Source organism: Dipodomys merriami, unplaced genomic scaffold, assembly GCF_024711535.1.
Source record: "Dipodomys merriami isolate MVZ:Mamm:240054 unplaced genomic scaffold, mDipMer1.0.p SCAF_22, whole genome shotgun sequence".
NCBI lineage: Eukaryota > Metazoa > Chordata > Mammalia > Rodentia > Heteromyidae > Dipodomys > Dipodomys merriami.
Window position 1 is genome coordinate 14895773 of NW_027203604.1, and position 14799 is coordinate 14910571.

The 14799-nt window shown below is 51.5% G+C and overlaps 1 protein-coding gene across 2 annotated transcripts in view; it reads right to left on the bottom strand.

Moving 5' to 3' along the window:
• Positions 1-1511: 1511 nt before the first annotated feature.
• The window catches only part of Mad1l1 (mitotic arrest deficient 1 like 1), a 313118-nt gene continuing 299830 nt past the window's right edge, over positions 1512-14799 (bottom strand). Inside the window, exon 19 of one of the 2 annotated variants that reach the window (XM_070033421.1) lies at positions 1512-1918. In XM_070033421.1, the coding sequence (XP_069889522.1) occupies positions 1528-1918 (391 nt within the window). In that variant the 3' untranslated portion in view covers positions 1512-1527. The remainder of the gene's footprint in view (positions 1919-14799) is intronic. The other variant, XM_070033422.1, reaches the window with a different exon arrangement.

Here is a 14799-nt window from a genome sequence, read left to right on the forward strand (position 1 = left end):
TTTAAGTTAAAAGTTAGAACTGTGCAGTGGAAGATAAGGCAAAGAAAGGAGAGAAAATGTAAAGTGTAAGCGCGGGCAGGTGTGGAGTATGGTCACACAGACTGGGTTTCAGTGCCGCCTCCTGGGTCCTCTTCTGCTGTGTGACTTCAGGCCAGGCCCTCACCCTCTCTAGACCCGAAGCAGAAATTCAAGTAGCACATGTGTGTAATGACATGGGCTCGTGCTTGCACACATAACCACACACCAGTGTATACAGCAACTCAGTACAGGTATGCGTGCTCACATGTGTGCAAGCACAAGCCACACACATGTGAAGCCCAACACATGAGCCTTGCATGCATACATGTAGAACTCATGCACATATAGACATGTCTGTGTACACATGAGTACACACATGTGGAACACATTTGTGAGTTCATGGCCTTGAAGCTATACCACTGGGCCTCTGAGCCGCCCCTCCCAGGCTGTCTCAGCATGAAGGCCCTGCCTCACTGGTGCCCATTTGATGACAGTTACACAGAAGGAAAATGGGTCCCGTTTGATTCAGAGCTAGGGTAGCGATGGGCTGAATTTGTAGCCGGGAGAGCTGGGTTTAAGTCCAGGCCCAATGTAGACCGAATGTGACAGTGGGCAGCGGATCCCCCTGCCTTGCTGATCTGGGCTTGGAGACTTGAGTTAACCCAACCTGCAGGCCAGGCCAGGCCAGGCGGGAGAGACATGGAACCGGGGAAGCACAGGGGCAGAGAGTTTGTAGGTGTGAGCTGTGCAGACCTGCACTGGCTGCCTCTGGGCAGCCTGGCCACCCCCTCCACACAGCTGGAGTGGGAGTGGGGAAAACCTGGACCTGTGCCCTTCTGGGGGCTCATGCCAGACCATGAAGGAAGAGTTGATGAGGAACTCTGCTAACATCCTGTGCTGGCTGCCCCGGGCCCAGGCCCAATGGAAGGGCCTGGGGCTCTGGGAGGCCCAGCAGGTGGCCCTGTCCTGCCTGTGGGGGAGCTGAAGGAGGCCCCGGCTCAGTAAATCCTGTTACATCCTGGCAATTACAGTTTATCACTCCAGCACTAATCCTTTAAAATTAGTCATTAGTGGCTTAAGAACCATTTAGCATTGGGCGCTCACTAAGGAGCTGGTGGCAGCCAGGGATGTGCTATGACCAAACTTCCTCTGGCCTGGGGCTGGCCAGGACCCTATATGGTGCCCTTACAAGCCAGCTGTGGGTGGGACCAACCCAAGTGGCAGGTTGGTCCATGCATGCCAGGGCACGGACGTGGGGACCTTTTATTCTTGGTCTGTCTAGACATGCATGTCCTTGGGGCTACAGGTGAGGAGGGAGGCGCAGAGAGGGCCAGCTGCCTACCTGAGGCCAAACAGAGGTCCGTAGTAGAGACCTGACATGGGCTAGGCTCCTAGGAGTTGGTGCGGAACCCAGCGGGTCCGGGTTACATGTGGGCACATCCACTGGGGACCAGGCACCCCTGGCGCAGGAGATGCACAGAGTCAGATGAGGGCACTGGAGAGGAAACTTTATTTCCCCAGGCCAGGACCCTCAACTTGTGTCCACAGCATCCCCACTGGGGCCCAGGCAGACGGGAACAGGGGACATGCCAGAGGAAGCGCGCACAGGGCGAGATTGCTCAGGGAGTACACAGGGAGGTCCAGATAGGGCTCAGAGATGAGAAGGAATGATGTGGGGGCTCTGGCTGCTCCCCTGCTGACCGGGCTAGCCTGGGATGGCTGCCGCGGTGGCTGGTGCGGGCTAGGCTGTGGTCTGGCGGCTGAAGAGCTCGAGGGTGAGGGCGCTGAGGAAGGCTGGGATGCTGTCCTGGCGTAGCAGGTGCAATTCAATGAGCTCAGGCACTGAGCGTGAGAACTCCGTTTCCAGCAGCTGCATCTTGCAGCCCGAGGGTCCCGAGGCCTGTGGGTGGGAAACAGCAGGGCAGTCAGCAGTGGCCAGTGGGGTCTTCTGCCCTCCCTCCCCACACAACCCCCATGAAAGGGAAGGGGGAGGTGACCCAGCCTGCCTCCATCCAGTCACCAGTCCCTGGGCAGCTGGCCTTTGGGATGCCCCAGGTACCACAGGTGGGTGGGGAGGATGAGGCCTCCCGGTCATTGCTCTTCCTCCTAAGCAGGGAGCGGCTCTCTTGCACTGGATACCGGGGAGCCCAGGCACCCTCCCCAGCCCGGGAACCCTACTGCCATTCCCCAGGCTCATCATCTGCACTTTGCCTGGCTGTGCCCTTCTGCTGGGGGCTGGGGTCCCCCCATGGGGGGGACAAACATGGAGCATCTTTCAGGCTGTGTGGGGCTCAATGAGCAGCCCCTCTCAGACTCAGTTTCCCTGTTGGGGTGGCCAAGGCACTGAGTCCCAGATGTCAGGGGGCTGGGAGGGGGATGCCACACAGTCCAGGATGACCCAATGAAAGTTTGGTGCTAGAATCTGTAATTATGACTGAGGGGGCAGGGAGGGTCCGTCACCTGATAACCAGGGCAGCTCTAGGCTAGGCCCGAGTGCCAGGCTGAGCTGTGGAGTGGATGTGGGGAAGGACTGTGGGTATCAATGGGGAAACCAAGGCCCAGAGGCCTGAGGTTGGCAAAGGTACTGGCACGTTTGGGCAGAATAGCAGCGCTCACTGACACCCCTCCACAGCTCACTGCAACCTGTTCTGGGGTTTCACTTGCCAGTCAGTGCCACCCAGGCTAGGTGGGTGGCCCAGGATGGGCAAGGTGAAGAAAGGGTTGTCCATGGCGGCCAGGAGAAGCAGCTGAGCTCCAGGCCAACAGGCAGAGGGCCCAGAAACCAGCCCAAGCTCCCCTCCAAACACAGGTCTGAATGATGGTTGGTACCCAGTCCATCTCTCAGGTCAGCCCAGAGTCAAAGAGGTCAATGAGGAGCTGGACAGATGGCTGGAATGCACCGAAGAATTGGTCATTGACAAAGGCAAAGATGCTTAACAGAACTAAGCACAGGGGACGTAACTCACACCACAGGGACTAAGTATCACACCCACTAGGATGGCCACCAAAAAAAGAAACAACCCACAAATGTAAGCCAGGCTCTGGTGACTCACGCCTGTAATCCTAGCTACTCAGGAGGCTGAGATCTGAGGATCATGATTTGAAGCCAGCCCGGGCAGCAAAGTCCGTGAGACTCTTATCTCCAAAAAACTACTCAGAAAAAGCTGAAAGTGGTTCTGTGGCTCAAGTGGTAGAATGCTAGCCTTGAGCACAGAGAGGCTCAGGGACAGAGCCCAGACCCTGAGTTTAAGCCCTAGGACTGGCCAAAAAAACCCCAAATCAAACCAAAACCAAACCAAAACAAAAACACCAATGTGGGCCAGGCAGGGTGGCGCAGGCCTGCAGCTGCAGATACTCAGAAGATTGGGAGGAGGATGGTTCCAAGCCAGGCTGAGCAAAAAGCTAACAAGACGTCCATGCCAACCACAAGCTGGGAGTGTGAAGAGCTAACCCAGAAGGGGCTGTCTGGGAGACCTTGTTGTCTCTGGAGAACCCCTGAATTACCTGGCTCATTGCGCTCCCCACCCCGACACTCCTGCTGCATGGCCATCAATGTGTGTGCAGCTCCCCTGTCTAACCTGTCTGGCTTGTTACCTGTGTTTTCCTGTTTTCTCACTCAAGCTGACCCCCAAGCCTGTTCTCGCGGCCCATTAATACATTTAGACTTGTCATAGTTCAACACAAACCATTTTTAAACAAAAATAAGAGAAACCACTCTGACCTTTTCCCAAGAAAATCCCTTCATTTCTGCCTTCTGCTCTTGACTCTCAGCGTTTCCCCCTAAATGTCAGCGGCCGGCAGCAGCAGCTGCCAGGGAAGCAGAGTAGCAGGGGGAGGGGAGTGTCTAGAGCCCCTTCTCCCCTAAGAATTCAGGGAATCCCTCTGGGTGCTACCCTCCCCACCCCCCACCAGATCCTGGTAATTCGTCAGTTGTCAGCTCTGTATCAGCTTGTAATGGACAGGCAGGGACCAGAAGCCCCCGCAGAGCTGACTGCAGCCCACCAGCCTCTGCCCACTGTGCCCACCCCTATGTGCCTGTCTCCTGCCCTGTCGGCCCAAGGTACAGCCTGCCCCAGCTGCCCTGAGGCCCTCAGACCATGTCTCCTGACTCGATTTCCCCAGTGTACCCTACTTCACACTGGCAGGGGGCTGCCCCCCCCCCCAGACCCACTTGGGAAGCAGCCAGGGGCTTATCAAAATGTTCAGATTGAATTATGTCCTGCCGATCAATCTCTGCTCCGGCTCTGCCATGTTCAAATGCCACCCGGCCCCCAGGTGCCTTGTAAATCACCATAATTAGGGGCTGTTCACTTAAAATTAGAGCACAATTTTTTAAAAAGCAAATTGCCCAGTAAGACGTGTTGGCTGTGGCTAGAAATATTTATGGGCTGCCTGCGTGCTCCGTCTCTGGCTTTTTCTCCCTCTGTATCTGTGAGGAACAAGCAGCTATGTGGCCGGTGGGTGCCTGGGGGAGATGAGCCAACCCAGCCTTAACCAAGTCGCAGGCCTGCACTTGACTGCTCCGACAGCATACAGGGGTTCCCTGGCCCCTCGGACAACGGGTAGGGTGTCCCCCGGGCCCCTCAGACAGAGGGCAGGGTCTCCCCGGGCTCCTTGGATAGCACACAAGGTCTCCCTGGGCCCCTGACAGCAGCCATGGTCCCAAGCCTCAGGTCTGGATGCCACAGTACTCAGTGGAGCAACACAGAAGGTCTGTGGGCACAGGACACACTGGACATGAATACTTGCAGTGCCCAGGGCTCAGATCCCTTCATGCCAGGCTTGCCACCCTGAAACCCAGTGATGCCCTACTAGGGTCTACAACAGACTCTTCTCCATGTTGTTGGGGTAAAGAGGCTCTGGGTGGGTGGGAGAATGGCCAGAGGCCAACAGAGACCCCTGGAGAGCGTACAGGAGATGTTCCACGCCATTCCACTGCCCATTACCTGCAGGCGTGAGGTGGGCAGACGCAGAACTGGGGAGAGGGTCCTGTTAAGAACAAGGTGCCTCCCCAAGGGCCCTGGACAAAACCCCATAGATGAAGACACAGAGGAGGCGCCTAGAGATCAAATCCATATGAAGCTTGAAATGCAAATTCAAAAGAGAAAATCTAAAATAATAAATCATCCAGGATATGTACATTTAATTACTTTAAGACCTGGGGGAATTATTTTAATACTTTTTACATGTGATATGGTTTTGGTAGATGAACAGAAATGGCCCCCGGCTTCTTGAAGAAGTGGGCAAGTCTGGGGTAGGGACAGAGAAATACCAGCAGAAAAACACAAGGTATGGGTGCATCCACGGCAGTGCCTGGAGGAAAATGAATAACCCAGGTGCAGAAACAAGGCTCCTGAGCTGAGGCAGAGGACTGCAGTAAGAGAAAAACAAAGAAACACCCTGAAAACAAGCTACTGAACCAAAGCCAGTCGCCTGAAAGCCAGCCACAAAATGGATCAAGACCCAACAAAAGTGACAATTTTAGAAACACAGGAAGAAGCAGAGCAGACCGGGGAGGCCTCCTCCACGCGGGCACACAGCAAAGCTTTGCATTCCAAGGTCTGATAGTGCAGGAGGAGGGGACCAACTACTGAAGGCCACAAACTGCCACACCTCAGCCAGGATGAACAGATACCCACAGCCACTGATGAAGCCTACTGCAAACTAGACAGCTTCCCCAGAGGAAATGTGCACCTCCAGGTTGCAACCCAGAGGATCCTGCTGAAGATCAAACCAAGAGTTCATTCCAGTTTCTGCAGATTTTCCAGGAAATTTGAGAGGCAATGCATCCTCACTGGGTACTAACTCAGTGCTCAAGACAAAAGACAGCAGACACCATTCACAAGACAGCAGATACCTGTATGTGCCTCAGTTTTATACTCTGCATATACCCCCACAATGCAACCACACACACACACACACACACACACACTGATGGAAAGTCACATACAATACAACATACAACACACACTCACATGTACACACATGTCCCCATCACAAACAGCCTCATAGAGTAGAAAATATAGACCAGTCCTCAACAAATATTACCAAATTGAATGTAGTAATATATACAAAAGAATGCAACTTGTGCTAGTGGCTTGTACCTGTAATCCTGGCTACTCAAGAGGCTAAGACTCAATCAAAGTCAGCCCAGGCAGGAAAGTCTGTGAGACTCATCTCCAATTAGCTATCAAAAAGTTGAAAGTAGCCGGGCGCTGGTGGCTCACACCTGTAATCCTAGCTACTAAGGCGCTGAGATCTGAGGATCGCGGTTCAAAGCCAGCCTGGGCAGGAGAGACCGTGAGACTCCTATCTCCAATAAACCACCAGAAAACCAGAAGTGGCGCTGTAGCTCAAGTGGTAGAGCGCTCCCCTTGAGCTGAAGAGCTGAGGGACAGCGCCCAGGCCCAGAGTTCAAGCCCCATGACTGACAAAAAAAAAAAAAAAGTTGAAAGTGGCTGAAGTGGTAGAGTGCCAGTCTTGAGCAAAAAAGCTAAGGGATGGTGCCTGGGCCCTGAGTTCAAGCCCTAGTACTGGTACCAAAAAAATTGCTACACCATAAGCAGGGGGATCTATTTAAGTGTGCAAGGCCAGTTCAATGTGCAAAAAAATCAGTCAACATTATCTACCCATCAATAGGCTAAAGAAGAGGACAAGAAGTTGATGGCCCTGCTAAGGCCAGGAGTCAGCAAGGATGCACAGTATTGGGCCTGGCATTCAGTAAAAGAAGGAGGTGGCAAGTGCAGATTGGAAGGGAGGAAATGAAGCAGTTTCTACTTGGAAACGACATGCCTGCCCAAGCAGAGAATCCTACAGAAAAACTCAGAACCAACCAGTGAGTGCAGTAAAGTTGTAGGAAACAAGATCAATACACAGTATCAATCCTGTTTCTATAGAGCAATTGCAAACAAATGAAAAGCAAACCAGGAAGGAGAATACTATTTCCACAACAACTGTCTCTAGGCTGAATGCGACAAAAGACCAATGGAAGAGATCCAAGGAATATTCCATAGACACAGAGATACAATGTTTATGGCCATAGTCTCTATGAAAATTGTAGCAAAATTTGTGTAGATGTAGACAGGGCTTTAGAATGCTAAAGCACATGTGGGAAGGGACAGGACCAAGGACAGGCAAGCAATTCCACAAGGCCAGTGGAGGGCTCACCGTCCAGCTGTACTGTGATAGTGGTACAGAGGCCCTGGGTGTAAATTGCAGTTCTATATCATAAACATATAAACCACAAGCCAGTCCAGCCCACGTTTCCATTTCTGATTTCTAGCCTCCAGGACATGGTACGATGGCTCCTAAACCAGAAGTGACTATACAGCTTTGGAAACCATTTAGAGCTGTAGCAATGGGCAGGCCAAGGAATGGTGGCTAAACACAGCTGCTATGATGAGAATGAAGGTTGGGCATTTTCTGAGGCTAAATAGAGGGTACCATTTACCTTTCAAGGCTTTCCTCCAAATTATTTCAAATAAATCTTAGGGTTGCCAAGCAGCACACGTCTGGCCTGTGAGATGAAACAAAGCAGCAGTGTGTGCCTGGGGGCCATGGACAGTAAGAGTGGGCACCATGGCACGGGTGACAAGACGCTTGCTCCCAGGGAAGAACTGCTCCAGGAGAAGCGGCCTCCCAGCAGAGCTGAGGAGATGCTCACAGCCACCAGGTCGCCTCGGGGGAACCTGCTCATTTGTTATTTTAAGGAGACTCGGGGGAGGGTTCTGGTGGAAAGATCACTTACCTTCTAGACAGATTATAGACTGTTAGCTTAACAAATGCAGAGGAAGAACCAACTCTGGACGAGAGGGATTTGTTTTCAAACTCCAATCTAATTAGACCATTACAGTGTGTCAAAGGAGGTGTGTGTGGGGGAGTGTCCATGGGGGTGGCAGGTGCTTTCTGCGCTCCACGCGCTCCACAGGGAAGACCTTGTTTGTGACCTCATAGGCCACCATGGACCATGACCTATAACAACTGCGCCAATGCTTTTAGAAAGCCTGCATGGCTGAGGGGACATTCACAATGTGCAAGCCTGGCCCAGGACTAGATTTTCCTATCATGTGCTTCCCCTCTAGAAGATCTGTCCTGGCGTCCCTGGCACATGGGCCAGGTGCCAGCCCTATGTACTATACTGTTTTATGATCACCACCTGACACCACCTGCCTGCCTGTAGGACAGGGCTTGTCCCCAGGATAGAGCTCAGGGAGCTGGAAGGACCAGGGTACCGAGGCCAGGCATTGTCCCACCAGGATACTGTCCTGGTCCAGGCACCCTCAGACGCACACCTGCTCTCAGTCAACTGTCTTTCCTAAACTAGCCCCCCATGTGCTAAGAAGCCCAGCTACGACCAGGGAGGCACGCTGGCCGTGTGTCTGCAGGCACCATGCACTAAGCAGACACTGTTCCAGGTGTCATCTTGTCCTGAGCCCAGGCACTTCTGTCTCACATTCCACAAGGGTGCTGCTGAGCCTGGGGAGTGGAATGGCTGCCATATGGGAGGGAGGGGTAGGGAGAGGCAGGTGACCACTTCATGTGGGAAAAAAAGAGGGCAGCAAGGTCCATAAGGGCTGTAGCATGCCTGGCTGATGTTCTGGAGCCTGGACTGCCCCAGATCACCCCAGCAAGTGCATGGCCAGGGGCCAGCACACTGGAAGCTCTCCACCCACAGCCACGTCCCAGCTGCTATTTGTGTGAACAGCAGCCTTCCTGTCTCAAACTCGGGCACATCCACCATACTCTTCTCCTCTTTGCCACTGCACTGGCCTGGTAGAGCCACTGCCCAACACCTGAGGCTCTCTGTCCATTGGATGCCCACCCTGACTTCCTATGCTTGTCTCAGGCTCACTGACAGGAGTGGAGGAAATTCTCCCGAAGACATGGAGAGCTAGCCATTAGTCTCAGTGGGGCTGGGAGGGCCTGGTGACTTGTTATGGCCTGGCCTGCACCTGTGCATGCCCAGTGGGGCTGCCACAAGCTGCCAAGCAGCTGGGCTCAGGCCCAGGGTGCATGGATGCATTGGGGGAAGCGGGCTGCTCCCTTGGGACTGTCCCAAGACACTGCCATCAGAAGCTGAGTACAAGGACCAGGCAGTGGCTGGGTGAGGACAAGCGGGACAAAACTGAAGATGAATGTCCGGCACAAAGTTCCAAAGAGAGGGAAGTGGCAAAAAGGCACGTCCAGCACCGAGAACAGCCGCCTAGCACCCTGCTGCTGCGAGCCGAGGCAGGCGTCCAACACGGCCTGTGCTAATTATACCCACGCTGGGAGTTCACCGTCCCGGCTAGGGGTGACCTTTCCCTCCAGAGCCTCACGCGGGGAGGGCAAGGCTGGGCCCCAGCAGCCCAGATGAAGCACAAACCAACAATTATTATTATTACCCGCCTTCTATTTATGAGCACTCCTCTTCCTTGTGGGGATCCATTTTAGAGCTGCTCACAGCTGTTCCTGCAGCCCTTGGGGTGTGTGGATAGCCTGGTGGGCAATTCTGGTAAGTCTCAGGATGGACACAGGGGCAATTAGGACCAGGTGAGGAGGGGAGAGAGATGGGGATCCTGAGGGTCAGCTGCAGTGGCAAGACTCCAGAGCCAAAGAAGGTGGAAGAAGGAGCAGTGGAAGACTGTGGGACAGAATGGTACCCATGGCCATGTCCTAGATGTGGGGAGTGGGGGACCCTTGGCACAAATGGTTTCTGGAGTTATTTTCAAGGAGCCACCGTGCTTGGCATGAGATGTGGCAGAGATGCAGAGGCCTGGGCACAAACCCTGGATGTCCTTTTCATTTGCTCTAAGACTCTGAGCTCTTCTTTCCCTGAGCTCGAGTTTCCTCCAAGTGAACTGGTCACAAACACTGGCTGCCCTCCCTCAGGGGGCTGATGGCAGCTCAGATGAGACAACCTGCCTGCTATGCTTGGCATGCTCCCAGCCAAGAGGGACAGAGAGGCAGGTTCCCTCCCCATCAGCCAAAACACCAGACACACCAGACACAAGGCACACAACACAGTCACTAAACCAGAGGGGACAAAGGGCGGAATCTGGTGGAGGAGACAGAGTTGAGCCGGGGTAGCCAAGATGGCCATTGCTGCAGGGCAGTGTGGAGAGCAGGAAGTAGAGAGAATCATGCAGGGAGTCAGAACGGATCAGCTCCAGAGAATAGGGAAACTACCTGAGAACAGGAAAAGCCCAAAGGACTAGAGAGAAGAACCCACAAAAGCAGCATCTGAAGTTCTTCCAGGGTTGGAAACAGTGCCTACCACCTCAATCAGCTGTGCTAGAGCCTGACACCTCCCAGGGCTTGAACAGACACAAAGAGGATCTTACCTCAGGAGCTGGGAACAGTGAGCCCTAAATGCTACTGGGATAGTCATTAACCTTAAACCATGACTTGAAAGGACCAAACTCACTCTGAGTACCTTAACTGCATCCCCGAGCAAGGCTGGAGAGTATTCTCAGGACCACAGGAATATCTACACCCAGCCAGGTGAGGTCCATGGTACCTGCATCCACTGCTGGTCACTGGGCACATGGACACCAGTTAAACAGTCAGGACAGCATGATCCACAGGGAGGAGGAGTCCATCTTGAAAGACTGATGGACTCCTGAAAGACATCGATCTCAGAATCAGATGGCACTGGGACTGAACACCGAGTGACATGTAACAAATACAGAAAAGAGCTGAGCTGACCCATTTCAACAATGAGATGTACAAGACATTATGTCAAAAAAAGAACTTTACAACTTTGGTGCTTGGAGGGAGGCGGCGGGGGAGAGGGGGAAAGGGGTGGGAGATGGAGATGGGAAGGGAGGGTAAGGGGAAACAAAGGAGGAGGCAACAATGCTTGATAAGAAATGTACTCATTACCTTGCTCATGTAATTGTAACCACTCTGTATGGTATTTTCACAATTAAAAAAAGAAAAGAGCTGAGCTGGCCTAAAGACAAAAATGACACTTGTGAGATGAGACCCATAGTGGATGGACCAGAGCACATGGGACCATGTAGAGAAAGATCAGTGACACAAACAAAACACTGAGACTGTGCATCAGCCTACTGATGCACCATGTCACGTGGCTGACCATGTATACCTGGAGCCCCTGAAGCAGAGGCTGGAGATGGGGGTATGGTGGATCCTCTGCCCTAGTTCCTCTGCTTCTGCTTAGATGTGGCACAAATACGTGGGTGGGTCTTCTAAGGTCACTTATACTCAGTATGAGACTGCTTCTGCCATCCTTGCTTCTTAGGGCTCTGATAAAGCCAGTGGCCACCTCGTTCATGGTTATGTGGCAGGGAAGTGAAAGTGGCCCCTAGCCCTGTCACTGAGGAAGTGAGGCTATCGAATCAGTGACTCATGAGGAAGGAAATCTGCTGACAACCATGTGTGAGTCTAGGGCCAATCCTTCTCCACAGACACCTAAGATGACGGCAGCCCACAAGAGACCCAGAGTGGAGCCATGTGCTCAGATCCTGGCCTCAGAGGAATTATGAGCACAAGGTTCTAGTGAAATGTGCAATCAGAGATGCCAGCATTCCTCTCACAGTAGCTGATAGGACAGGAAAGTGGAGCATTGGGGAGGCGTGGAAGCCCCAATACTACCACCAGCAGCAAACTCCATCTCCTGACACTGATGCCACATTTCAGAACTATACTCCTTCCTTTCAGGAAGCTCACTCACAGAACACACCAGACCGTGGACCCTAAAACCAAACTCAACAAACTTAATGATCCATATCAAACGCTATACTCTGTCAGGCAATCACGTTAGAAATCATTAGTGGTAGAGTATCTGGAACTTTAAAAAGTATCTAAGTCATGAAGTGACTTACTCCTAAATAACCTCTGGGTCACATGGAAATCAAAAAGGATATTATTAGCAACGTGACCTGAAAAAGAATAAAAAGAAAATGCCAAAAGTGCCAGGATGCTAATAAAGCAGAAATCAGAGGGAAATTCATGGCACCAAATATGTCTATATTCAAAAAGGAAAAGGCCATAAACCAATGACGGCAGCTAAAAAAAATCAGAAGAAGGTAAATTAGATCCAATGTGAAGAGAAGAAAATAATGACCAAAGTAGGAATCAGTGCGTGCCTTTATACGCGCATCTGTTTTGGCTAAATCCATCTGATGCTGGATCGTGTGTGTGTGTGTGTGTGTGTGTGTGTGTGTGTGTGTGTGTGTGTGTGCGTGTGTGTGTGTGTGTGTGCGTGTGTGTGTGTGTGTGTAGCACTGCTTCCACTGGCTGCCCCATTCTCTAGTACACACGGCATTGCAGGAGGTACTAGTGTCCCCACACGCTCCCCAGGACATGGCAGGCATTCCCACCCAGCCATTCACAGGAGGGTAATGGTGTCACACACTTTTCACTTCCCTCATGACAGATGGTGTTGAGATTTGCCATGCTTTGGCAAATCACATTATTTAATTTCTAGGGTTTTCTGGATATGCTAGCTATAACCCACTCCTCCACCCCCCTCAGATGTAAACAGTGAGATCTTTTCCTCTGTGCTGTAGCTTGTCCATTCCTTCTTTTAAATTAAGTGACCTTTGAAAAGCAGAAGTTTTAAATTTTGATTCAGTTTATCCGTACTTTCTTTTGTTGAGAATGCTTTTGGTGACCTACTAGGAAAATGACTTTTCTCTGTTTTTCCTTCTGGAAGTTTTACAGTGTTACACTTACGTGTGCAGTCCATTTTGAGTTGCTTTGTGGATATGGTACAGGTTCTCTCCTTTTCTGTGCACATAGAGCGCACATCGTTCCAGTATCAGGGGCTGAGAAGACCTCACTATCTTCGGATTCAGACTTTCCACAAAAGCAGAGGCGTGCTCAGCTTCTAAAGAGGCCGACTCCAGATCACCCTGGGGCATACTGGCGTATTCACAATCCATCTCCCAGCTCTGAATGCTTTCTCTGAGCCATGGCTGCTCATTTGTACGAGCAGGTGTTTCACATCTTTTCTCCATTTATTCCTAAGTATTTCACATTGTGATATGATAGAAGACATTACTTTTTAATTTGTCTGTTGCTAGTATATAAAAACAATTCTTTTATATTTTGGCCTTTGCATTCTGCAACCTTGCTCAACTCCATCTGAAATTGGTACCAGCAGCTTCCTTGTACACTTTAAATTGTGTGTGTGTGTGTGTATCCTGGGGCTTGAACTCAGGCCTGGGCACTGTTCCTGAGTTTTTTTTGCTCAAGGCTAGTGCTTTACCACTTGAGCCACACACTTCCAACTTTCTGGTTGGTTAACTGGAGATAAAAGTCTCACAGACCTTCCTGCTGGGGCTGATTTTGAACCAGGATCCGCAGATCTCAACCTCCTGAGTAGCTAGGTTTATAGGTATGAGCCACCAACACCCAGCTCCTAGTATTGAATCTTCCATACAGCTATGTCTTTGAGTCTGGTACTTGTCCTTCTATCCATCCAAATTTGATATGTTGTTTCTTTTCATTTTACAGGACCAGGGCCCTGCTAGGTAAGTGCTCTAAAACTTGAGCCAGGCCCCCCTCCCTTTTGATTTTAAGTTTATTTCAAATAGTGATTTATTTTTGCCTGGGATGGCCTCAGGTTACAATCCTCTCAATCTCTGCTTCTGGAGTATCTGGGATTATAGGTGTGTGTGCCACAATCCCTGGCCATTTTCTTTTTCTTGCTTTATGCAGCTGGCCATACCTCCACAACAGGTGCAGAGAAGAGGTGAGAGTGGGCACTCTCTTCTGATCTGAGGGTGAATCATTTGGTCCTAAGCAGTAATAGGGTCCACTGAGTGCCACTTAAATACCCTTCTTCAGGCTGTGGGACTCCTCCTCATCTAATACTACTCTGCTGAGAGTTTTCTTGAGCCATGCGTGGTGGGATTTTCATATGCTTTTTCTCTTTTACTGACACAGTCTAATGGTTGTCCTTTCTTACTCTGTTATTATGTTGAATTACTTTGGGGTTTGTATTTTCTAGTTTTACCTGACTTTTTTTTTTTTTTTTTTTTGGTTGGTCGTGGGGCTTGAACTCTGTGCTTGGGAGCTGTCCCTCAGCTCTTCAGCTCAAGGTGAATGCTCTACCACTTGAGCCACAGGGCCACTTCCAGTTTTCTGGTGGTTAATTGGACATAAGAGTCTCATGGACTTTCCTGCCTGGGCTGGCTTTGAACTGCGATCCTCAGATCTCAGCTTCCTGAGTAGCTAGGATTACAGGCATGAGCCACTGGTGCCCGGCCTGATTTTTTTTTTTTTAAATGCCACTACTGGTGATTGAAATTTTGTCATTTTTGTTGGTTAACTGGAGATACAGAGTCTCATGGACAGAGTCTGTCCCAGGCTGGCTTTGAACCACAATCCTCAGATTTCAGCCTCCTGGACTAGGATTAGAGGCATGAGCCCCCCAGTTTGACTTCTACTTAATTTGGTCACCTGTGGGAGCCTCAGAGCTCTGCAGTCTAGCCCACTGCTCATGTACCACACAGCCATTCAGAGATGGGCTTGAAGGAACCCCAGGCCATAGACATGGGGGTGCAAGTGTTGCCTCCCTGGGAACCTGTCTCACAAGGCATTCAGCCTGTAGGTCACACATGGCCAGCAGCCAGAGGTCCTCCCAGCCTCACCTCCTGGTCCTGAGGAGGACCCCCGTGGGGGGGGGCGGGGCAGTCCCTGTGTGGGTCTGGGCACCAGGGAAATTGCTCTGACAGGCAGGGCTGGCAGGGGACTTCTTCCCACCCCACAGACTGCTTCCCTTTGCCCAGCACAATAGACTCAGGCACATGATAGCTGCAGCTGGACCCGACC